Raw genomic sequence first — 23,806 nt, 5'->3', positions numbered from 1 at the left:
ATGTTCTATGGTCTCTCTCGATTCTAAATATAGCTGAACCGTTTGGTTTGAACAAGTAAAACTATTTTTATAAGCATTTTACAAAATGTCTATGGGAAAATAAATGGCGGATGAAAATCTCTGGTACAGTGCTGAAGCAGGAAGTAGGCGGTGACTTTGCCTCTCTATAAGAACGCCAAAATGCAGGATGTGCGCTCCGAGTGTGTGTGTGTGTGTGTGTGCGATCATGTGCCAGTGGTGTAGAACACTGGCCATTACTTCCCAGGCAGAGGGGGGCTCCCAGTGTGTGTGTGTGTGTGTGTGTGTGTGTGCGTGTGTGTGTGTGTGTGTGTGTGTGTGTAGAGGGGGGGCTCCCAGACGGAGTCCCGGTGGTTCAGGAGGGCAGATGCGCAGCATTCATCAAACTGGCGGTGCCGGGGTCACGGGACAGACTCACACACTGTGGATGAGGGATGGCAGAGCACGGGATGCAACCCCACGCTCCACTGTGCACCCCATCTCTCCATCCACCTTCCCCGAGTGTGTGTGTGTGTGTGTGTGTGTGTGTGTGTGAGTGTGTGAGAGAGAGAGAGAGAGAGAGAGAGAGAGAGAGAGAGAAAGAGATTAAGATAGAAATAGAGCAATAGAGAAAGAAAGAAAGAAAGAAAGATGGCAGATCGTTTTGGCGAAAGTGTGCACGAAAGCATTTTTAGCAGTGTATGCTCAATACGGTTAAAACGGTGAGTACTTGTGTCAATAATTGACACGTTTTAAGTTTTCCATCATGTGTGTGTGTGTGTGTGTGCGTGCATGCATGTGTGTGCGTGTGTGTGTGTGTGTGTGTGCGCGCGTGTGTTCGCAGGTGGGACAGTGTTTGTTTGCAAGGGGGGCTAAACGCCTCAGAAGTGTGTGAGTGACACCGTTTAAACAGCAGCAGATGAGCGCTGTTGGGGAGCAACATAGAGCTGTGTGTTTCTATGCTGTGTGTGTGTGTGTGTGTGTGTGTGTGTGTGTGTCATGTGTGTGTGTGTGTGTGTGTTAAGTGAATGTTGAGTAATTCATTTAGGTGACTGGAAAACCCTACGGGCAGAGATTTTTCACACTACATTTCATCCCGGGTCAATTAAGCGTAATGATTGGCTGGTCTGGTGGGTCAGCGGTTAGAGAAAAAAAGAGAGAAGAAGAAAATAACAGCTTGTATTGGTTCAAGGCCTTGTGGCGTTATAAAGCTGGGAGTAGTTTGTCCGGCAGAAATGACCTTGGGAGTTGTGGAGGGGCTGGGCCCATGCTGCAATATCACAGACAGAAGAGGATGAGGAAGTGTCAGAGTGTCGGAGTAAAAAGCACCCTGTCATTGGTTCAGATTCCTGCCTCTGATCATCACACTCCTAAATCATGGTGTGTGTGATGGTTAAGAGTCTGATCATCACACTCCTAAATCAGAGTGTGTGTGATGGTTAAGAGGGGCGAAGTCGAGGGGTGTAAGAAGAGGGAGGTCTTCTTCAGGCCCCCTCGACTGTCCCTCTCTCGCCCCTGTCCGGCGCCCGTAATTGTGCTTTGATTTACGCGTTGTCAAATATCCCCGGCGACAACACCTGCTGCCATTAAACGCCATCAATAAACGCCGGGGTGAAAGGTCATTTAATTTGATTTTTACACCTCACACTTGGCTTTCATTGCGCGGCGGCCATATTTTTTCTTCTTTTTTATGAGATCTTCATTATTTTGTGTGGAAAAGCGATAAAGTGTGGCTGACAGGGGGGGGGGGGGGGGGTGGCCGACCCAAACAAACACGACGCCACCACAGTACATAGCAGCAATGCACTCACTCTCATCTCTCTCATGTTAAGTGGAGGGGGCACAAATAAGATGACGATCGCTTCTCAAGTTTCCTATTCCAATTTCAAAATAAAGGCACAATTTCATCCTTCCCAAAACCATTGTTTTGAAGAACTAGGCCAGGGATGGGCAACTTCGATGACAGAGAGGGCCTCACAAAAAATGTCCTCGCTACCAGAGGGCCAGATTGTGAGCGTGTACTTCCACCAGTAGCCTACTGTAACACCATCACTCCCAATTATAGCTACTAATTTGATGAAAAGGACTGGTAATCAAAGTTTATTATACCAACATTTATATTTTTCATTTTCAAATGTAGTAATTCGTCCATTCAGATGACACCAGAAACTTTGCTCTAGCTTTAAAACAGTCCGCTACAGCAATTTGATCACCCAAATATGTCATATTAATCAGATTAGCAATGTTGCATGTGCAATGTGCATCCTCCTGGATATACTGTAGTTTGTTACAATAGCGTTAGCTCAAATGCTAACGTTAAACAGTATGTGGATGGACAATGCTAACGCCATTAGCGCCATGTTCTGGGATGTACAGTAAAATAAAAACACAGATTTGCGTGGTCTAACCTAACCTAACCAAAAACGTCCGCCTTGTAAATAATAATACTAATAATACTAATACAAAAATTAATAATAATTGACCCAGGGGCCACACTGAGTGAGATCGGGGGCCGCCAGTTGCCCACCTCTGAACTAGGCTAAGGTCAAAAAGTAAGTATATCAACATAAGAATGCATCGTGCCTATTGTACACTTTATCCATTCGGATCACGCTAAGCAAGTGGTCCATGCTTTGCCAGAGCCATTCAGAACCGCCCAGCTCAACTAAAGAGACAGCTCAGGACCCAATTCAGCTCCGCTCCGGTTTATATAAATCCTGTAAGGTCAGATTTTATTCAGCACGGCTTCTGTATTACCACTTAAGAGCTGTGACAAGATAAAATATGAAAGAAAGTTTGGGGCAGGGAGCGGCCCTTTTTATGTATTTATCTCTCTCTTCCGTCTCGCGTTTTTAAAAAGTCTCGCGGCCCGTGTGAGCGATGGGCGAGCGCGACGCCACCCGCATGCCGAGGAGGAAGAGGAGGAGGAGGAGGAGGAGGAGGAGGAGGAGGAGGAGCGGGGCCGGACAGAGAGAGGTTCATCACTCGCTACAGGAGCCCGACGCTAGTACACAAACACCCCCCAACCTCTGCTGCTCCCACCCCCTCATCTGCCGACACCACACTGATAAAGTTACAATAAAGAGATACTGAAACAAAATCAATGGCGACAGAGGAAGGATGTGTGTGTGTGTGTGTGTGTGTGTGTGTGTGTGTGTGTGTGCGCGAGTGTGTGTGTGTGTTGTAGGACAGGGAGTGGAGGAAGAAACTGTACTGATTGCCCCATCTACAGATACACAACTCTCACACACACACACACACACGCACGCACACGCACACACATTCTCCCTGCTCCTCCCATTTGTCCACCGGAGCAAGGCCCCGCGGTGCCCCCTCGACGCCGCACAAGCGCCCCGGAAAATTTAATCTTCCCAAATACTCATCAGGGCTCTCCATCGTCCCGCCCGTGACAGCGCCGGGGATAATTAATTATACAATTTCGATGGGAATATCGACTAAACAAACCTATTAATCATCGCAAAAGTCAATAGGCATGGACACATTCAATCATGTCCCGGCCAATGATTACTCCTCTCAAAATACAATAATTATTTTCAAGAGCTGCCTCGAATTAAATTTCTGTCAAGCCGGTACAAGTCTAGCAGTTGATGAAGGATGCAATGGATTTTTTTCCCCTCCTCTTCCCCCCCTGCTGCCCCAGTGGAGGAGTGTGTGCGCTGCGAGGAGGGGGACATTTATCCTTTTGGAAAGGCAGTTTGTTTTATAAGGATCATAACATGGTGTGTTTAACTAGACCATGACCATCAGATTATCTCTGATGCCCCCATTATGTCATCCATCTTGCCTGGCTTGGCGAGGAGGAGGAGAGGGGGGGAGGGGAGGGGGGGAGGAGGAGAGGAGGGGAGGAGGGAGGGGGAGGAGGGAGGGGGAAAGTGGGACTCCTCCGCCACCTACAGTGGCTGTTATACAGTCAGGGATGCGACACATTTTTGCTGATCAAATTCCACGACTTTTGCGACGCGCCGTGCAATTTGCAATATTTACCAGCGTCTTATGTCTATTATCAGATTCCATTTTTGGCTGGATAGCTGATTTGAATGCCCTTTGCCTTATTTTGGCTAACTACGGTTTACTCCTCCTGGGGACTTGTATGTGTTTCTACACGTTTATTCAAGACACACATTCACATTATAATTATATGATTTATTCAGGAAATGTGTTATTTGGGTTATTCCTCCACCAAATGTAACCAGATGTCCCAAGAGTCGCATCATATTGACTTAAAAAAACATCAAATTTCCTTTGACATTTCAATTTTTTTTTGGATATGTGGCATTTTTCCATAACTTTGACAGGTTTTACATGACTATAGGGCTCCTGTTCAGTACACAAACATTCACAGCAGACCTGGGCCACACACACTGTGTGTTTTAGCAGCCGTCGGACGTCAAGCATTGAAGGTATGATTCCATTACCGGCACTGAAAGATGCTCCGCTCCTCGCATTGCATCTGTATTGCGTTGCATCCGATAGGCTGCGTCCAAGCGACAAAATCGCCCAGGGTTCAATTCTCGATGGCTGACGCACGCGTTGATTTGATAGCTGTCAGATGAGTTGGGTTTGTCACATAGACTCCCGTTACACCTTGCATTAAAATGCCTCTCATATCCAGATTGTATCTCCAGATATGAACCATATCCGTTCTCGATGTGTCTTGGGTGCAGTTACACCTGTACTTTCATGTGTCTGATCTGATTGCAATCTGATCACCCAAAGCACATTTAAATGCCAGATGTAAAGGGGACCATAGAGGAATACAATGAGGATGACCATATTGTATATATGTATGTGCCAAACTACATGCATACACTGTTTCCAGTGCGCCGAGGTCAGTGGCCGCACAGTCTAGTCTAGTGTTTGTGTGTGTGTGTGTGTGTGTGTGTGTGTGTGTGTGGCCTTCATGGCAACTTTAACAAGCTCCATATTTGAACCAATTACTTAATATACAGCCATATAAAAGTGGAAATGCGTATCAGCTGTTTTTCCTCAGTAGACATTAAACGCTCATCTCATCTACACTCGGTCTTATTTAGAAGTTATTCCAAAGACATTTGGGACAAAGACCGTGTGTGTTAGGCCAAGGAGATGTTAACGGACCCATCTGCGTGGCTCAGATCAGCACAATGACATGTGTGTATGTACTTTATTTATTTTATTTTATATTTATTTACCTTGGCACTAAACTTCAATGCCCGCTATCTCAAAATGAAAAGCCCCCAATTCAAATTGTGCACCTCCAGCCAATCAAGTCAAGTCAAGTTTATTTGTATAGCCCTAATTCACAAGCATGTCTCACAGGGCTTCACAGCGAATAGGTCTAGCTAAATCTAGCTGACACAACAATAACAATTACAGTAATAATAATCATAACATGGTTGAACAATCTTATGATAGAGAGCGACAGAGGGAAGGGGAGAAAGGGGGAGAGAAAGTAGGGGAGGAGAGAGCAGGGAAAGGGAGGAGGTGGAGAGGGAGAAAGGTAGGAAGAGAGCAGGGGAAGAGGGGAGAGAGAGCAGAACAGACAGGATATACTGGGGTTGGGCGATACGGTCACGAATAGTCACAGGGGACAGTACAATTTAGCAATCAAGTTATGTATTATTGTTACCGGGCGATATGAGCCACTGAATAGACAGCAAACGATTAGTCTGACATTTATCGCCCAGCCCTATTAGGGCATACAGCAGCTACTCAATCCACCTGGTCATCCCACTGCAGTGGCCAGGGCAGTAGCGGGCGAGGCCGAGGTAGCAGCGGCACACTAGAACCAGCAGCAGAGAGGCCAGGCCAAACGAGCAACAGCACAGACAATGTGACTACTCTAGCCATTAACTCTAGAACTAACTAAACTAGCACACAAGGAATCTAACTAATCTACAGCCTAGTCTGCCCTGTCCTACTCTACTCTACTCTAATCTTAGCCTGAAACCTATAACAATCAAAAGGTCCAGCTCAGAGGTTTCCAAAGTTTCCCCTCAAACTGTTTGAGTTTTTTTGTTTTGATTTGAGCTATTTCAGTTATAGTTATTTTAGTCATTTGAATAAATAATCAATGCCTTTCTTTCCCTTGTGCTGTGTGTCATGTGATCGCTTAACGGTGAAGCGACTTGAGATGCAGCAAACTGCTCGTTGCTGCTGTACAGTATATAGTCGCACGACCCCACCGAAAGAAAGTCTCCCGAGTGGGTAAAACAAATGAAAATGAGTAATGAGTAAATGGAAGAGGAGGAGATATGAGAGGAAGTGGATGAATGTGTTCTGGGTTATGAAACAGAGAGGTGACTCACCGAGGTGCCATTGTTTTCCCGGAAAACGTCCTGGTTGACATAATTAAAAAGCTTCTTTTCAAGTTGGAGAACAAGCTGGATCAGTGGGAGAAGAGGAATGGAGCTCTGATTAATAGCAACACTAATGTGCACTGCACTTTGTAATTAGAGCATTAATGAAGTGCAGTGCTGCGCTGGTGGGCAGCACTACTGTTCATTCTATATGTGTCTCATTGAGGCGTTAAGCCTGTTCACATCTGCTACTAAAACCACCTGTATATAGAGAGCCAAAGTGAAGCGTCACTTCCTGGTTTTCTCCCCGTACCAGCGTGTGGAAAATATGAATGGTTGTGAACTATAATAAATAAATAATGTTATTTTTTTATCCTGTTTGAAATGTGCCACGGGATAGTGGGGTACACATGTTAAATTTGGTCAATTTAAAAGATAACTATGCATGTCAGGAAAGTCGGAGTTTGTGGTAAAACTGTGGCACTAAGTTATAAATCAGAAAGACTACGCACAACCAGTCGCGTAAGCGACGTCTCTCTCGCCCGTCCAAGGGTGAGAGAGATGTAGCTGATTGACAAAACGAAACCTTACGTTTCAGTTTCAGGACAAACTGCGACTTTCTTGACATGCATAGTTATATTTTAAATTGACAAAATTTAACATGTGTGTAACGTAATCTCTCCGTTCACAACCATTCATATTTTTCACATGCTGGTACAGGGAGAAAACCAGGAAGTGACGGTTCACTTTGGCTCTCTATACATATATGGTTCGGCAAACAAATTAGAATTGAGTGAAATACTCACTATTTAAAGTGAAATTACATATTAAAAAAATTGACAAATCAAAGGGAAATCCTTATATTCCAACTGTATCAGCTGGATTTGTTTTGATTCAAATTTGGCAAAAGGTCAGCCTGAGAATATCATTTAAGTTCAGTTTGCAAATTCATGTCCATGAGGTTATGATCATGTCAGTATGATGTCACAGGTATGTAATGGTGATGACAGCATTATGACACTAATGGTGCGTACCTTTCGGTCGTTATCACTTTCTTGGAATATTAGCTTGTCAACTTCATTGGTGTCGGCGGCTCTGACCGTCTGCATGGTGGCAGTGGAGCAGAGACTCTGGAGGAGGAGAGAGATGGAGGCTGATCAGGAACATAATGAACATAATGAAGTCACATAGTCATCTCATATCAGAAATCCACAGTTAACTTTTTCAAATATCACAGTTTGAATGATGTAGGATATTTCTATGCAACACACACACACACACACACACACACACACACACACACACACACACACACGCACACACACACACACACACACACACCAGCAGTCTATGTGTGTGGGGCCATACTGTATTACTGTCTGCTGGTCATTCTGCAGTCCTTGTGCCCAGCCTCACACCGCTACGCATCTGAAAGATTTTTAAAGAAGTGTCCCACAAAGTGTCACCTCACTGTCCCCCTTTCTTGACCCGGGTCTATGTACTGACCCCTCACTGTCCCCCTTTCTTGACCCGGGTCTATGTACTGACCCCGCGGACCCTGTGCATGCTTAAATTCCCCTTTGTGGACTCTCTTAACAATTAGTTAAACATTGGACCATCTGTGTTTGAAGACAGTTGAATGAGGTAATCCTTCTGCCGGTGTGGTTCCCATAGCACACGGCAGGGCAGGGCAGGGACGGGACGGGCCCGACCCGATTGAAATTCAAAGCACAGATCAGATAATCGGGTCAAGCCAATATAGTGGAGCAAGAAAAAGGCGCCCCCTTAGAATCAAAATGTCACCAATCAGTCCGGCTTCGGCCACGAAGAAACGACACAGCAGATTAGAACAAACCCCCTGGCCTGAGAGAAAGTCCAACAACTCTCCTCAGTCAGTCCACCAACACCCCTCCACAGACCCCCACCAACCCCCCCTCACCCCCCCAAAGGCAACTTTCTAAAGCCCTAACAAATCGCTCCATCTTTCACTCATTTAGGCCTTCCAAATGCAGGGTCAATATGGTCCCCTGGCAGCCAAATGCTAATGCGCTTAAGTGCGCTTAAGCAGCTTTGTGCGATGAATAGAGGCAAAGAAGGAGCTAGAAGAGAAGGGCAAGGCAGAGATACTTTTCCCTGTCAAAAAATCATTGTAGCCGCAACCAGCACAGACAATCACAACTAGCACAGACAAACTAGCATACAGACAATTATAACCAGCACAGACAATCCACAACTAGCACAGACAATCACAACTAGCACAGACAATCACAACTAGCACAGACAATCCACAACTAGCACAGACAAACTAGCATACAGACAATTATAACCAGCACAGACAATCCACAACTAGCACAGACAATCACAACTAGCACAGACAATCACAACTAGCACAGACAATCCACAACTAGCACAGACAAACTAGCATACAGACAATCACAACTAGCACAGACAAACTAGCATACAGACAATCACAACTAGCACAGACAAACTAGCATACAGACAATCACAACTAGCACAGACAATCACAACTAGCACAGACAATCACAACTAGCACAGACAAACTAGCATACAGACAATCACAACTAGCACAGACAATCACAACTAGCACAGACAAACTAGCATACAGACAATCACAACTAGCACAGACAAACTAGCATACAGACAATTACAACTAGCACAGACAATCACAACTAGCACAGACAATCACAACTAGCACAGACAAACTAGCATACAGACAATCACAACTAGCACAGACAATCACAACTAGCACAGACAAACTAGCATACAGACAATCACAACTAGCACAGACAAACTAGCATACAGACAATCACAACTAGCACAGAAAAAACTAGCATACAGACAATCACAACTAGCACAGACAAACTAGCATACAGACAATCACAACTAGCACAGACAATCACAACTAGCACAGAGAAACTAGCATACAGACAATCACAACTAGCACAGACAAACTAGCATACAGACAATTACAACTAGCACAGACAATCACAACTAGCACAGACAATCACAACTAGCACAGACAAACTAGCATACAGACAATCACAACTAGCACAGACAATCACAACTAGCACAGACAAACTAGCATACAGACAATCACAACTAGCACAGACAAACTAGCATACAGACAATCACAACTAGCACAGAAAAAACTAGCATACAGACAATCACAACTAGCACAGACAATCCACAACCAGCACAGACAATCCAGGAAAAAGTCACTTTTTTATCCTCTTCTATGATGAGCGCCGAGCGTACCAAATATGGCACCGAGTTACAGGTTCTGTCCAACAGCATTTATTTTGCAACAAAAACAACAGGTCTTGGGAGTGTTTGAAATATTAAAAAATCTTTCTCATTCAGGTGCCTTCAAGTTAGAGAATTCTACAAGCATTGATAACTAAGCGTTGGTAATTCTTCCCAGCGAGCCCCTTCTGTTGTCTGCTTTGCAAATCCAAAAGCTAGTGAAGCATAAATCCCTGCTGGCCACTCCAGTTACGACTGAAGCCAGAAACTCACACTGCTTATTGACTTGGAGGAGAGAAAAAGCATCAATATTTAAAGGACAGAAATAGGCCCCATGTCCATTCATGTTCAAATGATTTTGATAATCCAGTGAGCGAGGAGGCGAGGATCAGGGAATCTGCTGTTTCAATGCAAGGGTGAAATGTTACCACGGAACATGCATATCGCATATATCCCCATCACTTAGCGATAGCACACCTGCACTAGGGCTGCAACTAATATTATTATTATTATTTTCATAATCGATTCATCTGTCGATTATTTTCTCGATTAATCGATTAGTTGTTTGATCTATAAAATGTCAGAAAATGATAACAAATGACGATCAGTGTTTCCCAAAGCCCAAGATGTCTTGTTTTGTCCACAACTCAAATATAATAACAGTTTACTGTCATACAGGAGTAAACAAATCAGAAAATATTTACATTTAAGAAGCTGGAATCAGAGAATTTAGACCTTTTCTCTTAAAATTGTACAATCAATCGATTATCAAAATACTTGTCGATTAATTTTCTGCCGACCGACTAATCGATTAATCGTTGCAGCTCTAACCTGCACAAGTGAGCGCACGCAAATGCAAGCGCACACAGATACACACAGAAACGCACACACACACACACACACACACGTCTACTTAGAGACTAGCAGAATGATATCATTCTCAGTGAGATAATGGTTTTGTACCCGTGTTATAGCTCGTGCCAAGTGCCACTGACATGGGAAGTTCAACAGAGAAGAGGGGGGGGGGGGGGACAATTACCTAATGCTGCCTTGTTCTTGTGGGAAAACCATTTCACCCACAATGAATTCCTGAGCGAATTAAAGTGGGAAACGAACGATTCCAATTGCAGTTAGTACATATTACATTTGCCAGAAGTGATTGAGCGGAGAAGAAACCTGATTCATTTGACATGTGTACTGCATTATGTCCAGTGTCTAAATGACCATGATGAGGTCAACCTCTTTCATTTATGTTTGAGATGAGCCAATCGCGTGGCAGAGTTCAGCGGATCAACTCAGATCCACGGCCGGACCCGTCGCCTTGCTGCTGCTGCTGCTGCTGGACGACGCTGATGATTGATTGATCCACTCATACGATCATTGACTATGACCGATCAGCGTGTCAGGGGCAGTTGGTGGCGGCTGATTGCACGCTATTGATCACGGTGGCGCCCTCCTGTCGCCTCCAAACGCCTCAGCAAAAAAAAAAAAAACTCTCTCTCTCTCTCTACACCCTCCACCCCCCCCCCCCCAGTGTCCCTGTCGTAACCCCCCCCGTCATGAGATCGGCCCATCCGAACGCACAGAGGGGTAAATGAGAACGCCATGCGCTCACTTAAGAGCCTTATCAACGCGGTGATGCCTCCTTTCCCACTGCCAGGTGCTCCTCCTCGCACACAACAAGAAATGAAAGAGAAGAAGAAGAAATAATTCAGTGTGTGTGTGAGTGAGTGAGCGAGCGAGAGGGCAGATGTTGACCACAAGTTCACCCAGCTGCTCATCTTCTAATTGTGGAGGACTTCTTTGGCTAATGTGATAGGAGGGAGTGGGGGGGGGGGGGGGGGGGGGCGTGCTGGAACAGAGCTCTCTCTTCAAGTAAGGGCCTTCAAAGGCAGCAGCGTCGTAAGTAAGCGCATTACATCTAAACACGCTGTCGCTGACCGGCCGCGCTAAATGATATTAACATAATTCGTTTGACTGCAATTGCCTCCTCATTTGATACGTGGGAATTAGTGCCAGAGAAGAAGAAGAAGAGAGGAAGTGGGAGGAAAACAGCTGTGAAGAAGAAGGAAGTTGGGAGTCCTGAGTACAGTAGTAGGGATGTCTCTCTCCACAGTCCTCTGGGTTCTTATAATGATTCCTGCAAAAAGTGACTTGGCATTGCATCTCTGCATTATGGGGTCAAAGGTCAAACCCTGGGTGTGTGCAGAGGGCCAGAGGCCGGGGGGGCGGGGGGAGGAGGAGGAGGAGGAGGAGGAGGAGGAGGATAATCTCATGACTGTCGAAGGAGGAAGCAGCTGTTTAAAAGGAGCTCTCTATTCCGGGCCGCTCTCCTTAGAAGAGAGGTTAAAGCAATCTGTCCCACTCCAAAGACCAAAGACCAAAGACACACACACGCACACGCACACACACACGCACACACACACACACAAGCCTTCTGTCGCCGGTCCAGCTAACAGATGGAGAGGGTCCACTGAGCCCAACTTAAACACAGCAGCAGCCAGCAGACCAGCACACAGCAGCACCGTGACACAGTGCTGCTGGTACACTACATACAGTGACACATATTACTGTACATCTGATGATGTTAGAAAAGGTACACACACTCCAGCACTGTCTGCATCTCTGGAGACAACAAATATTTGATTCATTAAGAGCATGAAGAAATGATATTCCCACTAACGTCGCTGTCGAGCAGAAAACTTGTATCTCCAAAAAAAAAAAAACTATTCTTCACAAGGAAGAACATTCCCATTTAACATAGTGTAATAATCCATAATAATCCAATAAATCCATTTAGGGGAAAAAAGAAAATGGACAAATTTGGAGATACAAGGTTTCCGCCTGACAGCGACGATGAGTCCAAGCATCTTTCCCATTTTTGATAACATTGCCTCAATAATGTACATTCCAATAGTCCAAACTTGGTCCATACAGTAGCTGTCAGCGCATTTTGTATTTCTAGTACAGTATTATCAGAATCACTTTAACTGATGTATAAGTACAACCAATTATCAGGAATGTGTGCATTATGTGTGATCCATGTTAACAGGGTCTCCATAGCACCGGGGGGTTCTGTATGCTTTCTGTGTGGTGGGAATGGGCACAGGGCGTGGCAAGGTGCCAGCCCAAGTCCAACAACTCCTCCTGCCTCTCTCTAGTCTGGAGCTTTCTCCTCCTCCCTCCCTCCCACGCTGCCTCCCGGGCTTCCCATGCCACCACTCACTGCACGCCCAATATAATATCCCATTGAGTGCATTTAGAACTCAGCGATTAAACCTCGATTGGGTCGAGAGAGTACGAGTGTGTGTGTGTGTGAGCGAGAGAGAGAGAGAGTACGAGTGTGTGTGTGTGAGCGAGAGAGAGAGAGAGAGGGTGGATGAGAGGAGAATGAGCTAAGCATTCATTCTTCATTACCAGAGGAGGAAGGGGGACGGGGGCGCCCCCTTTGTGTCAGCGGGGGCGGTGGCATTGTCACGGCGCGCCATTATTTTCTCGGGCGCCACGCAAAGCGGGGCCTGCCAACATGAGGTAGGTGTGCCAGCGAGCGAGCGAGTGGGGGGGGGGGGGGCCTGCCAGGTTCAGCCTGAATCGCTTAGCACCGCCCGCTCTCTTCCATCGCTCGCCGCGGCCGCGCGTCTCCGTTCATCACCCCCCCCCCCCCCTTGATAGGGGGGGGGGGGGGGGTCAAGACAGGAGGGAGCGTTTCAAAGTGGGCAAAAACAAATTCGGCCTCTAGCTCCGCTGCTTTAGCGATTAGCCAGTAAATCAGCGGGTGACCCTCCACCACCCGATCTGCCTGGACACCAGCCAGAGGTATCCACTCTCCCTCCCCGTTAGCCCGGCTAATTAATCCCAGCAAACAGGACGCTGGATTCATCACTGCCACGAGCAGCGCGGGACGCGGCTCCACCGTCGACGAGAGGGGAGAGAAAGAACAACTTCTCACCGTGAAAGAGGGTGATGCTGTTTTAAGAGGCGCTAAGTTAGCCTAGCGGTGACCCACTGGTCAATGGTTGACCCTAAAGAAGCCTTGGCCCGGCGTCGCCCCGACTAGAAAGTAACACACACACAGAAACACACAAACATACACACACACACACAGAAACACACAAACATACACACACACACACTCACGCCTTCCCATGAACCTCTTGTGAGAGAGCTGAAGCTGAGGGGTTGGTGGCAAAGTTGGGCGTCGTCGTAGGGGGTCTCCGAAGTGGGCCACGCCCCCCCCCCCCAAACGAGCTCGGTGAGGTAAAAGGGCGTGCGAGGTAGCGATAATGTGCCCCTATTTATCTGGTGCATTCTAACATCTGGGAAACTTCTCTAAAAACAATGGGGGCGCATTGAGAGCTGCCATTCTTGCTTTACCTTCAGAACCCGGCCAAAAGCATTTGTCCCCCCCCCCGAACGGATAATGGACAGGCCACAAATCATTCAGGACAAGAGGACGGAGGGGTGTGTGTGTGTGTGTGTGTGTGTGTGTGTGTGTGTGTGAGTGTGTGTGAGAGAGAGAGAGAGAGAGAGAGAGAGAGAGAGAGAGAGAGAGAGAGAGAGAGAGAGAGAGAGAATGTATGTGTATGTTTTGTGTGTGTGTGTGTGTGTGTGTGTGTGTGTGTGTGTGTGTGTGTTCTCCCCCCCCTGGTATTTAACATCTCTGCCGGGCCCATTCTGCAGGGCCCCACAGGACAAATTGCCCTGCATGGTAGTCTTTGAGAGGCAGTGCAGCGCGCAGAGAAAGGGACAGGGCTGAAACACAGGGAACAGGCCTATAAAAATTCATCACTTTGACCCCCGTGACCTCCCACTACTGTGGGGGGGTTACCCCCACCACCCCACCACACCCCGCACGCACACACACACACACACACACACGCACACACACACACACACACACACACACACACACACACAGATGCACGAGCACGCGCCTGCCCACCCACACACCCACCCACGCACTCAAAGCTGGAAGCAAGTATTCTGCCATTTATGATGACCGTTCTACGCAATTTGAGTCCAATTTCACACGCAAACTAATCTAAACATCTCCTCTATAAGACATAACTTGAGGCACACCGATCTACTAAATCTCCTGATCTCTCTCTCACATAAACACACACACACACATGCAGCAGACACAATGGCCGTGGAAAGGCTTCTCCACAGGAAAAGGCCACCAGATGCTTCATTGTGCTTGCGTCTGTGTGTAAAGTCGTGTCAGTAAAAGGAGAACCCACCCACCCTGGGTTCTCCTGAGGCGTATTAGTCTCAGTTAAGAGGGTGGGTGGGTTCTCCTGAGGCGTATTAGTCTCAGTTAAGAGGAGGACATTGTCTCAGGGCCGAGGCTCTTGACACATTACTGCCACCTGTATACAAAGAGCATCTAATGAGAGATTTAATCTGACACTTCTCAGTCAGCAGCACTTTGAAACCAGCCGCGGGCGGCAGATGTCGGCAAGGCTGTTTAACGGCGCAGCTTCTCTAAGGTCCATACAGTCTCAAACGGCTCAATGGCCGCCGCCTCAATGTGCCATTCATTTCAATGTTGTTAGCATTCATTTCGGCGTTGTTAGCCGCGCTCGTCGTCGTTGTTGTGTGTCCCAAAAGGCAGCTTTGAGATCTGAAACAGTAGCCCGGCAGCGTGTTCACATCTCCGACCTAAAGAGAGGGACATTTATCCTGCTAATGAGAAAACAAGTTCCAATCCAACCATGAAGCAATGATTATAGAACATTTAAAAACAGCCAATAGGAGTGGCTGTTGATAGAGTGTCAACACTTACTAAGCACTCGGAACACGTTGCCACCCCTCGTTTAATTTACCTATTCCGCTGTAGCTCCGGCGAGCGATCAATTGGAGGAAACGGACACTTGAGGCTATTTGTTGATGCCAGGTCAATTAAGAGAATATCGAAGAGCCAATCGGTGATTGGTGATTAGTGCCGGGCCAATAAAAATGCAGAGTTCTGTTGAGTTCATTACCTCGGTTGTTCAATAAAGCTCAGGACCGGACAATTAATGAAGCTCTAACTCTATCCCTTCTAAGGAGGGCTGCAGCATGGATAACACTACGGACAGGATCAATTAATATTCACAATATGCTACAGAGACTGTTTACATGTTAACCATCATTACGATTAGGAGAGGAATCACACCACGAGCGTCTAATGTTAGTATCATACAAATTCTACTGATTTCCCCCCCCGTTCTCTCCCCAATTGTACTTGGCCAATTCCCCCCTGCTGTCCCAGTCACGGCTCCACCCTCTGCCGAGCTGGGGAGAGCCGTAGACTAGCACCATGCTTCCTCCGAGACATGCCAGCCGCTTCTTGTCACCTGACAGCGGGGAGCTTCACCGGCAGGACGTAGAACACGGGAGGATCATGCTGTTCCCACCAGTTCCCTTTCGCGATATTTTTTTTCCCCCTCCCATGATGGCGAAGGCTAGGCGAAGGCATGACCTGCCCCCTCTCTGCCTCTGATTGGTTGACTGCACCCGGCTGCTCTCGCCCAGGCGAGCCAGAACCCGGAAGTCATCTCAAACGAGCCTAATATACTTTCTCCCAGGGGGGGTTGGGGGGAGTAGGCTACTAACTTCCAAGCATTATTCCTATAGATATGAGTGGTGTGTTTGCTGGACAGCTAACATTCATACTTTATTAAAATGACTATGCACTTAGTTGTTGCTGAGGCTATAAGGGTCATCTAAGTATTTGTTCATAATGTTAGCAGCAGGTGCAAAACAATCATTACATCAACAAGCATGAGATAGCAGATGGCAGCATATAGAATCAAAAAGGTTATGTGTGGGATCTTACTTTATTATATTAAACGTTACAATTGCAAACCGTATAACCGAGTTATTTAGGCCTACTTAAGCTTATTGCACAGACATATGAATGTGTATTTTTTCTTGTCATTCTAAATGTCATCACCTTGTTTCCTCTGATTAATATTTAAATTCAAATACATGTGATTCTTGTGTTAGAATGAGCTGAATTAGTTCACTGTAAATGCACATTGACCCTGTTTTTATAGCACCCTGATCAATTCTCTGTCTATTCACCTTATGTTCAGACGCAGGGGTGGGCCAAATTCTTCCGGGTCGTGTTAACACTTCCGGCGGTCACGGCGCCAAATACGAAAGAATGTTTATCCTAATAAATACAATTTCAAACAATGTCAGAAGAAGAGAGTTGTTTTTGTAGCGGACAGTGCAGGGGGTAAAACAAAGAACGTAGCCTACTACTTTGAGCTCGGTACACAGCAAGCAAGCAGAGTATCCACTGTTCAGATAACGTTATCGTCGACAATGACGAGCACTTTCTTGTAAAACATACCTGGACTCCAACAAAGAAAGCTTCAGATAGTTTTCTCTCCTCTGAGCGCTCGAGCCACTTACGTCTATAAGACCCGCAGACGTAACTTAACGTAATTCCCTGGAATGCGAGACTTAACGAGCCAGGTACATGGCGTTGCATTCTTAGACATTGCCGTTTGCTTTTATTTGGTATGTTACATACAATTTGCTAAATTATTAGTTAATTCAGAGTTAGATGATATTGGCGCAGCTAGCCATTTTATTTTTTGCCGGAAGTCGTCACACGACCACACAACTGGGTCAAATGGGCGTGGCTACATAAGGTGAATAGGCTACATACGTGCACTGCTAAGAGTAGCGGCAGCGTTATAAACCATAGATAAAGACTATATTAAAAACATAAACACACAGTGGCGTCTTCTTTCATGCAAGCATAACTGCTGTCTGTCTGTCTGTCTGACCACAGAGACTGTAGAAAGAGATGCAGGATAGCCAAGCGAATGTGTTTGGATGAACAGTTGACACTATCATACAGTTTGTACAAGCACCAAGTAGGAAACAACACATGCAGAACTAATGTTTTCAGATTGTAAACAAAATCTTTAGAGTACTTTTTATATATATATATATATATTTTTATACCCCATATGATGCAAGAAGCACCTGGCCCCCCGGCATTTTCACATGATCTAATCTGGTCCCCATTCAAAAAAGTTTGGACACCCCTGTGCTAGGCCAATCAGAGGCAGAGAGGGGCGGGTCAGAGAGAGAGAGAGAGAGAGAGGGAGAGAGAGAGAGAGAGAGAGAGAGAGAGAGAGGGGGAAGAAGGGGAGGTCTAATTCAGCCAAGGGAAAAGGGAAAGAGGAAGGTATAGAGGGAGGGGAGGCGGGGTCTTGACACCCCAGCGCCGGGCGCTAGGCAACCATCTAGTGGGTGGGCTTTGTGATACATTTTACCAATTTTTCATGCCCATCCCTCTTGATGTGACCCCACTCGGGGCCCTTTATGCGCCTGACAGCTCGGCGCAGGAAAACATGCTGCCGCTCTGATAGCATGAAATCGGGGAACAAAGACCCCCGGGGAGAGGAGAGGAGAGGAGAAGGGGGCTGCGCTGTGCCCCCCCCTGTCCCAGCCTGGCTCTCTGGACACAAACAGATGTTAGGGCCAGCCCCGGCCCTCTCCTCTCCTCTCCTCTCCTCGCGGGCCCCCCCCCCTGAAAGAGGGAGGGCCTTGTCGGAGGAACGGGCCCTGAAACGCAGCATTGTTTTTGGCGCCTCCTCTAAGACAAAAAGAGGAGCCACTCCTTCTGAAAGGGCCCCGGCAATATGGCCGTCACAGATAAATCACAGAGGGAGGGTTTGAGAGAGAAAAGGGCCCATGAATTCTCAATGTGGGCCCTTAATGGGCGCTCTTAAATATGATGGGATATGTGTGTGTGCGGGTGTGAATGGAGCCCGGGGGCCACTCTTAATGTCAGTGGGCAGAGTTGTTTAACCCATTGATACCTGATGCAGCATTTGCGTGTATATCCCTCATTTGTGTGCGTATCCCTTTAAGACCGCGAACCGCGTTAACGCGGTTCGCGGTCTTAAAGGGATACACACACAAATGCTGCATCAGGTATCAATGGGTTAAAAGACGGTGGTGCCAACACTGCGCTTTACAGCGGTGTTACAATGAGCCTTTCTGCTGGAGCATCACTGTGACTGACAGCAGAGCTACGCCATCATAGGCCCGGGCTGTTTAAATCATCCGATCAACTCTGCAAACACAATGGGCCTCCTTGACAACGCCAATAGATTTTTATCAGCACTCATCTGCATATCCTATTTTTATTTTGCTATGGATTTATCGAGCCCAATGACTGATACCATGAGTAAACTCCAGGGGAAGTTTTGCCTGGTTTGAACAGGAAATGTAAACTGACTTGTTGATTGGACATTGAATTTCGATGTGTGTACTAGTAGTCGCACTGGACTATTTCTTGTAAACTTAAGTTTAGGGATGTGCGTGTGCGCCACTAATTGGATAAACCGCATCGCTAGTCGACACCAGAAAATACGAGTTGGTTAAACTAATAATTTAATTATAATTAATAACTGTTGCGTCTTTACGCAGCCACTACGGTAGCCCCCTTCCCTGCTAATGCCCGGATGTAAACAAACCAGCATGGGTTAGCCGGTTGTCGACTTCCTGTTACTTTTTTTTGCTAGCAAGGAGGTGCGCGTCGCTGTCAAAGAGCTATTGTGGTACTGTATGGGCTTATTTTCGCCGAAATGGCAAAAAAATAGTACGTGGTTGCAGCGGCCGCTTTTATTTTGAAGGCTAAACGTCCAAACCGGAACTCTTAAATTCGCTAGCGTACGGGACCGGAACTCTTATATTCGCTCATAGAACGGAACTTTAGCGGTCTCTCTGTTTCTAGTCTCGCAGTAGCCAGCCATAGATGCAAGTCGCTGGAAGCTAGCTGACGTGTGACGTTGTGTCTGACCACGTGAGACGACTCTCTTCCAGTCTCTTTCACTATGAACGCTCCTCGGCGGAAACAGGAAACCGGCAGCTGGAAACGGTGTCATGGAAGCGCCCACAGCAAACTATAGTGATGAAATAGAGGGATGGTGATGGTGTGTGCAATCCCTTACATAACCTCCAGGGGCAACATGCGTGGCCCTGGGGCCTGCTTGGCACCCCACCCCCCCCATCCTTCAGAAAGAAAAACTATTATTGTGCTCCGCATTGCAAAGGCCGAGGAGGACTGCATTAGTCAAAAATAGACTGACATCATACACGCCAGGCACAAAGACAGCCCTATCCTATCCCTCACACTTTATGCCACATTTCATCTGGACTACATAGAAAAGCCACTGTTAGCCGCTTGCTGCTCCTCCTTGTGATTTCAAAGGCGCGGGACCAGTCCGACCAGTCCGAATAATGGAAGACAGAGTGAACCATCACTCCAACAAATTAGCAGAGACAAACAGATAAGGAACGCCTGAGGTTGGAAGCCAAAGTTGATCATTCATAATTTTTATTTATAGAGAAAACGCACAGCTTAGAAAGAAGTGGTGGATGAAATATAGCATACAAACATCCAATATCCCTATTAAGTCCATTTCAATTCAAAAGTAGTGGATTCAATATAGTAGACAAATACCCAATATCTTTATTGAGGCCAGTGGAATGATTGGCTAGTTCACAGACTGATTCAATTATTTCAGAAATGAGATTTGGAACATTAATATTATCAGCATAATCTTGACAACCAAATACTGTAAATATCCCATGTATTTATTTGAGGTTTATCTCCATCTAATCTGCTGATTGTTTAAATTTCATTATAGGGGGGGGGGGGGAAACACCACACACATAACGTATAGTGCCGCAGCCTAACACTATGCACACTCAGAAGATGGCTTCCCACAATATCATATTATATCATGCTCGTACTAGAAGAAGAAGAAAAAGGAGAAGAAGAAGAAGAAGAAGAAGAAGAAGAAGAAGAAGGAGGAGGAGGAGGAGAAGGAGGAGAAGATGAGGAAGAAGGAGAAGAAGAAGGAGAAGATGAAGAAGGAGGAGAAGATGAGGAAGGAGGAGAAGATGAAGAAGAAGGAGGAGGAGAAGGAGGAGAAGAAGAGGAAGAAGTTCTAGCTAATTCTCTAGGCATAATCTGCTTTGCTGAGCCAATTCAACACAAGAGCTGTTTTGTGAGGAAGGAGCTCCCTGATGGAGACAAAACGTCTGCTTTCTTTTCTTTGCCAGTCATTTCTGCCGGCAGTGAAAAGGCCTTTTCCTTCCTGAGCAGCTAAAGACGGATGATTTGATGATCAGCGCTGTGGAATGCTGGGAGCTGTTTAGAGAGAAAGGCTCGAGCAGAATGAAGGCCTAAAACAGTGCCGGACAAAAGAGACAGAGAGTTCAGGGGGGACGGATAGGAAGAAGAGATGATAGGATCAATTGACGGAGAAGATGAGTGAGTGAATGAGTGAGTGAATAAGTGTGTTGGTGATTGGTAGAGAGAGTAAGGGAGAAAAGGCTTTTGAGCTAGTAAATTAGACATAATATGAGTATATCATTCAATTTCTATCCGTAGTATTTTAAAGAATTTCCTCAGACTACTGAGTTGGCCTGCACCGGCAGCAGCCCGCGGCTAAGCACTAGAGTGACAAACTGCTTGTTTCCAGACCATTCCTCTCTGCCTTCTGACTTCAGAACTACAAACTGAAACTCTTGTGGGAGGAGGAGGAGGAGCAACAGTGTGGCACTAGTGCAGCCGCGTGTACGGAGCGAAAACAGGGATCTTCTTCACATCCATCTGTATCCATCAGCAGCAGTGAGCTAGCTAGCTAGCTAGCTAGCTAGCGAGCAGCAGCAGCAGCAAGGGGGCAACTCAGGCTACGACCCTGACCGGGGGCCACCTCTGGCCCGAACCGCGGCCCCACCGAGGCATCGCTCCTCCCTCCCCGCCCGGGCGCCGTCGTCGGTGCCAGGCTCTGCGCTCATCCTCCTCGGGTCGGTCAGTCACGCCATCCCCACCGTGGTGGGGCGCGGTGTGCCCAGCTGCCAGTCGCAGCGGTACCCCCCCACCGCCACCGCTAACACAATGGCAATAGCATGGCTGGCGCCGGGCTCAAACGGCCTGTTGTTAATGAGCAGCACCAACAGAAGCCTCTGCTTGTTCTTCATTTCGCCAGCGTTTTAATGATATGGACCCACGGCGCTGCCATCAAAGCTACATGGTCCTCAGAGCTGAACCCGCTCTCTCTCTCTCTCTCTCTCTGGGTCTTATGTGCTGGATTCATTAGCATCACAGGCAAACAGAGACAGCGGAGAGAACAGGCGCTGTTGTCCAGAGGGAATAGTCTCTCCCTCTATATCCAGATGGGTTATCTCTGATATAATGGGCCCTCATTGTGATAGATTGGACTCCTCTAGCCAACATCATTTGCCTTTATTGTATTGTAAGGGGAAACGTCTCTGTCAAAAGGCTATGGGCGCTATAAACAGGCCCCGGGTCAAATAGTAGTTACAAATAAACCTCTTAACGTTTTGTTTGAGTCTGCACACACACACACTATGGGGTGGGGTTTTTTACTACATCGGGGCAATCGAGATAGCGTCAGGTAAAGTAAGTTGTCATTCACAGAAAAGCATATTGATTTAGGAGGCTAAAACAAACCAGGAAAAGGATTTGTAAATACTATTGGGCCCAGCTCTGGTAATAAATGAGTGCTAAACAATAGTCCTAATGCCTGCTGCTCTGGGACAAACCGGGCCCTGCTGCTAAATACTCCAGAAATCGAGTGAATTATGATGCAGGGTAAGATAACAATATTTTGTTACTATTGGGTGAAAACTTTGTATCTCCAGGACGCCAACTTTTCAGGAGGTAAGAGGAATGACAGAATTACCGTTCTTACTGTAGCTTAGCAACAATGTATTTTTGAGTTTATCTGATGTGGTTTTTGAAATGGTTTCAAAATCCCCAAGGATCAAATAATTTGCTCAATCCCTATAGAACCATGTAATTAAGTGAAGTTAAAATAATCAAAATTGGAGTTCTGAGGGTTTGACAGGATGACGACTTATTAAAAATATTTTCCTGCATTATTATGATGACATAACACTGCCATGTTTATCATAACATTTCTGTTTTTGGTGTTTGATTTTTTTGTGTCCTTCCAAACCTAATTTAATTGAGGGGTTGTGTGTCTATGAGTGAGTGAGTGAGTGAGTGAGTGAGTGAGTGAGTGAATGAGTGAGTGTGTGTGTGTGTGTGTGTGTGTGTGTGTGTGTGTGTGTGTGTGTGTGTGTGTGTGTGTGTGTGTGTGTGTGTGTGTGTGTGTGTGTGTGCATGTGTGGAAAACTGAGGGCAGCCAAGGAGGGTCGTAGTCCCTAGTGTCGGGGGGTCCCACAGAACAGAGGCCCAATCAGTGCTGGCCCGCTGGTTAATGGATGGATGGCCCCCAAAATTAATTAGCCTGACTAATGTAGTGTACACTTAATTACACCATGGCTGCCTTTTGATTTATAGCAGGCCAGACACGCACATGCTAGTCAAAGTCAGGCTCAAAAGAGAAGATTATTTACCCTTTAGTGGTGGAAATTATATTTATCCAGCCTAGGTTCAGCAGCCAGGACAATATAGCCATCAGCCAATCTGATGAGCTCTTACTGGTTTCAACTAGAGGGGATATATACCCTGTAGGCCATATTAAATAACATATCAAGAGTTTCCTACCAACATGAGATACCCATGACGTAATAACCTTATAAAATGATTAAAATAAATATTGGTACTTCTGAAGTTAGTAACTTATCTTTTATACTTTTACAAACTGGACGCTTTATATATTAGAAGTATTCAATGATGACGTTCAGACAAATACTTTTCTTTCCAGAATTCAAATTTAGCATAAGCATAATATAAGTAATGGAGGAACATACAGTACATAGAAAAATAAAGACGCATCTCCATCCACAAATGCAGAAACACATTCACATGGCAATAAACAAAAATAAATACAAGATGGAACTGATAACTGAGAATGGTCCTGAATATGGCTGCCAAAAAAAAATGCCCTACTTCTATATTTATTTCTCCACTAAGCATGGGCGTGTGCTGTGTGTGAGAGGGACCACAGAGAGTGTGTGAGAAATGAAAGATCTATCACTCCGCCTTGTCATTACGGAGCATTTTACAGCATTCATTATTAAGAGTTGGGCTAGTCCAGGGCCCCACCTTTAATTTCATGCTGCTCAAGCGAGAGAAAGGACGCGGGACAAAGGGAGGAAGATTGATGTCCGGGGAGGCCGGTCCTCCCCCCCTCCTCCGCACTTCCTGCAGACACAGACAGGGGGCGCTACTCAAAAACACTCTCCGGGCGCTGGAATCGCTCTGCGGCGGCAGGATCAGCGAGAGGCCA

General features: G+C 46.3%; 1 protein-coding gene across 2 annotated transcripts in view; it reads right to left on the bottom strand.

Moving 5' to 3' along the window:
- The window catches only part of inpp5a (inositol polyphosphate-5-phosphatase A), a 219,558-nt gene that overhangs the window by 19,907 nt on the left and 175,845 nt on the right, over nt 1–23,806 (bottom strand). For both annotated transcript variants that reach the window (XM_083657988.1, XM_083657989.1), the window contains exons 10-11: nt 7,331–7,426; nt 6,306–6,380 (exon numbers count right to left, since the gene is read on the bottom strand). In XM_083657988.1, coding sequence (XP_083514114.1) covers nt 6,306–6,380; nt 7,331–7,426 — 171 coding nt within the window. The remainder of the gene's footprint in view (nt 1–6,305; nt 6,381–7,330; nt 7,427–23,806) is intronic.

Source organism: Poromitra crassiceps (assembly GCF_964638095.1).
Source record: "Poromitra crassiceps genome assembly, chromosome: 22".
NCBI classification, from domain to species: Eukaryota; Metazoa; Chordata; class Actinopteri; order Beryciformes; family Melamphaidae; genus Poromitra; species Poromitra crassiceps.
Note: the sequence above shows the minus strand (reverse complement) of the source record. Positions and strands in the feature narration are given on the sequence as shown.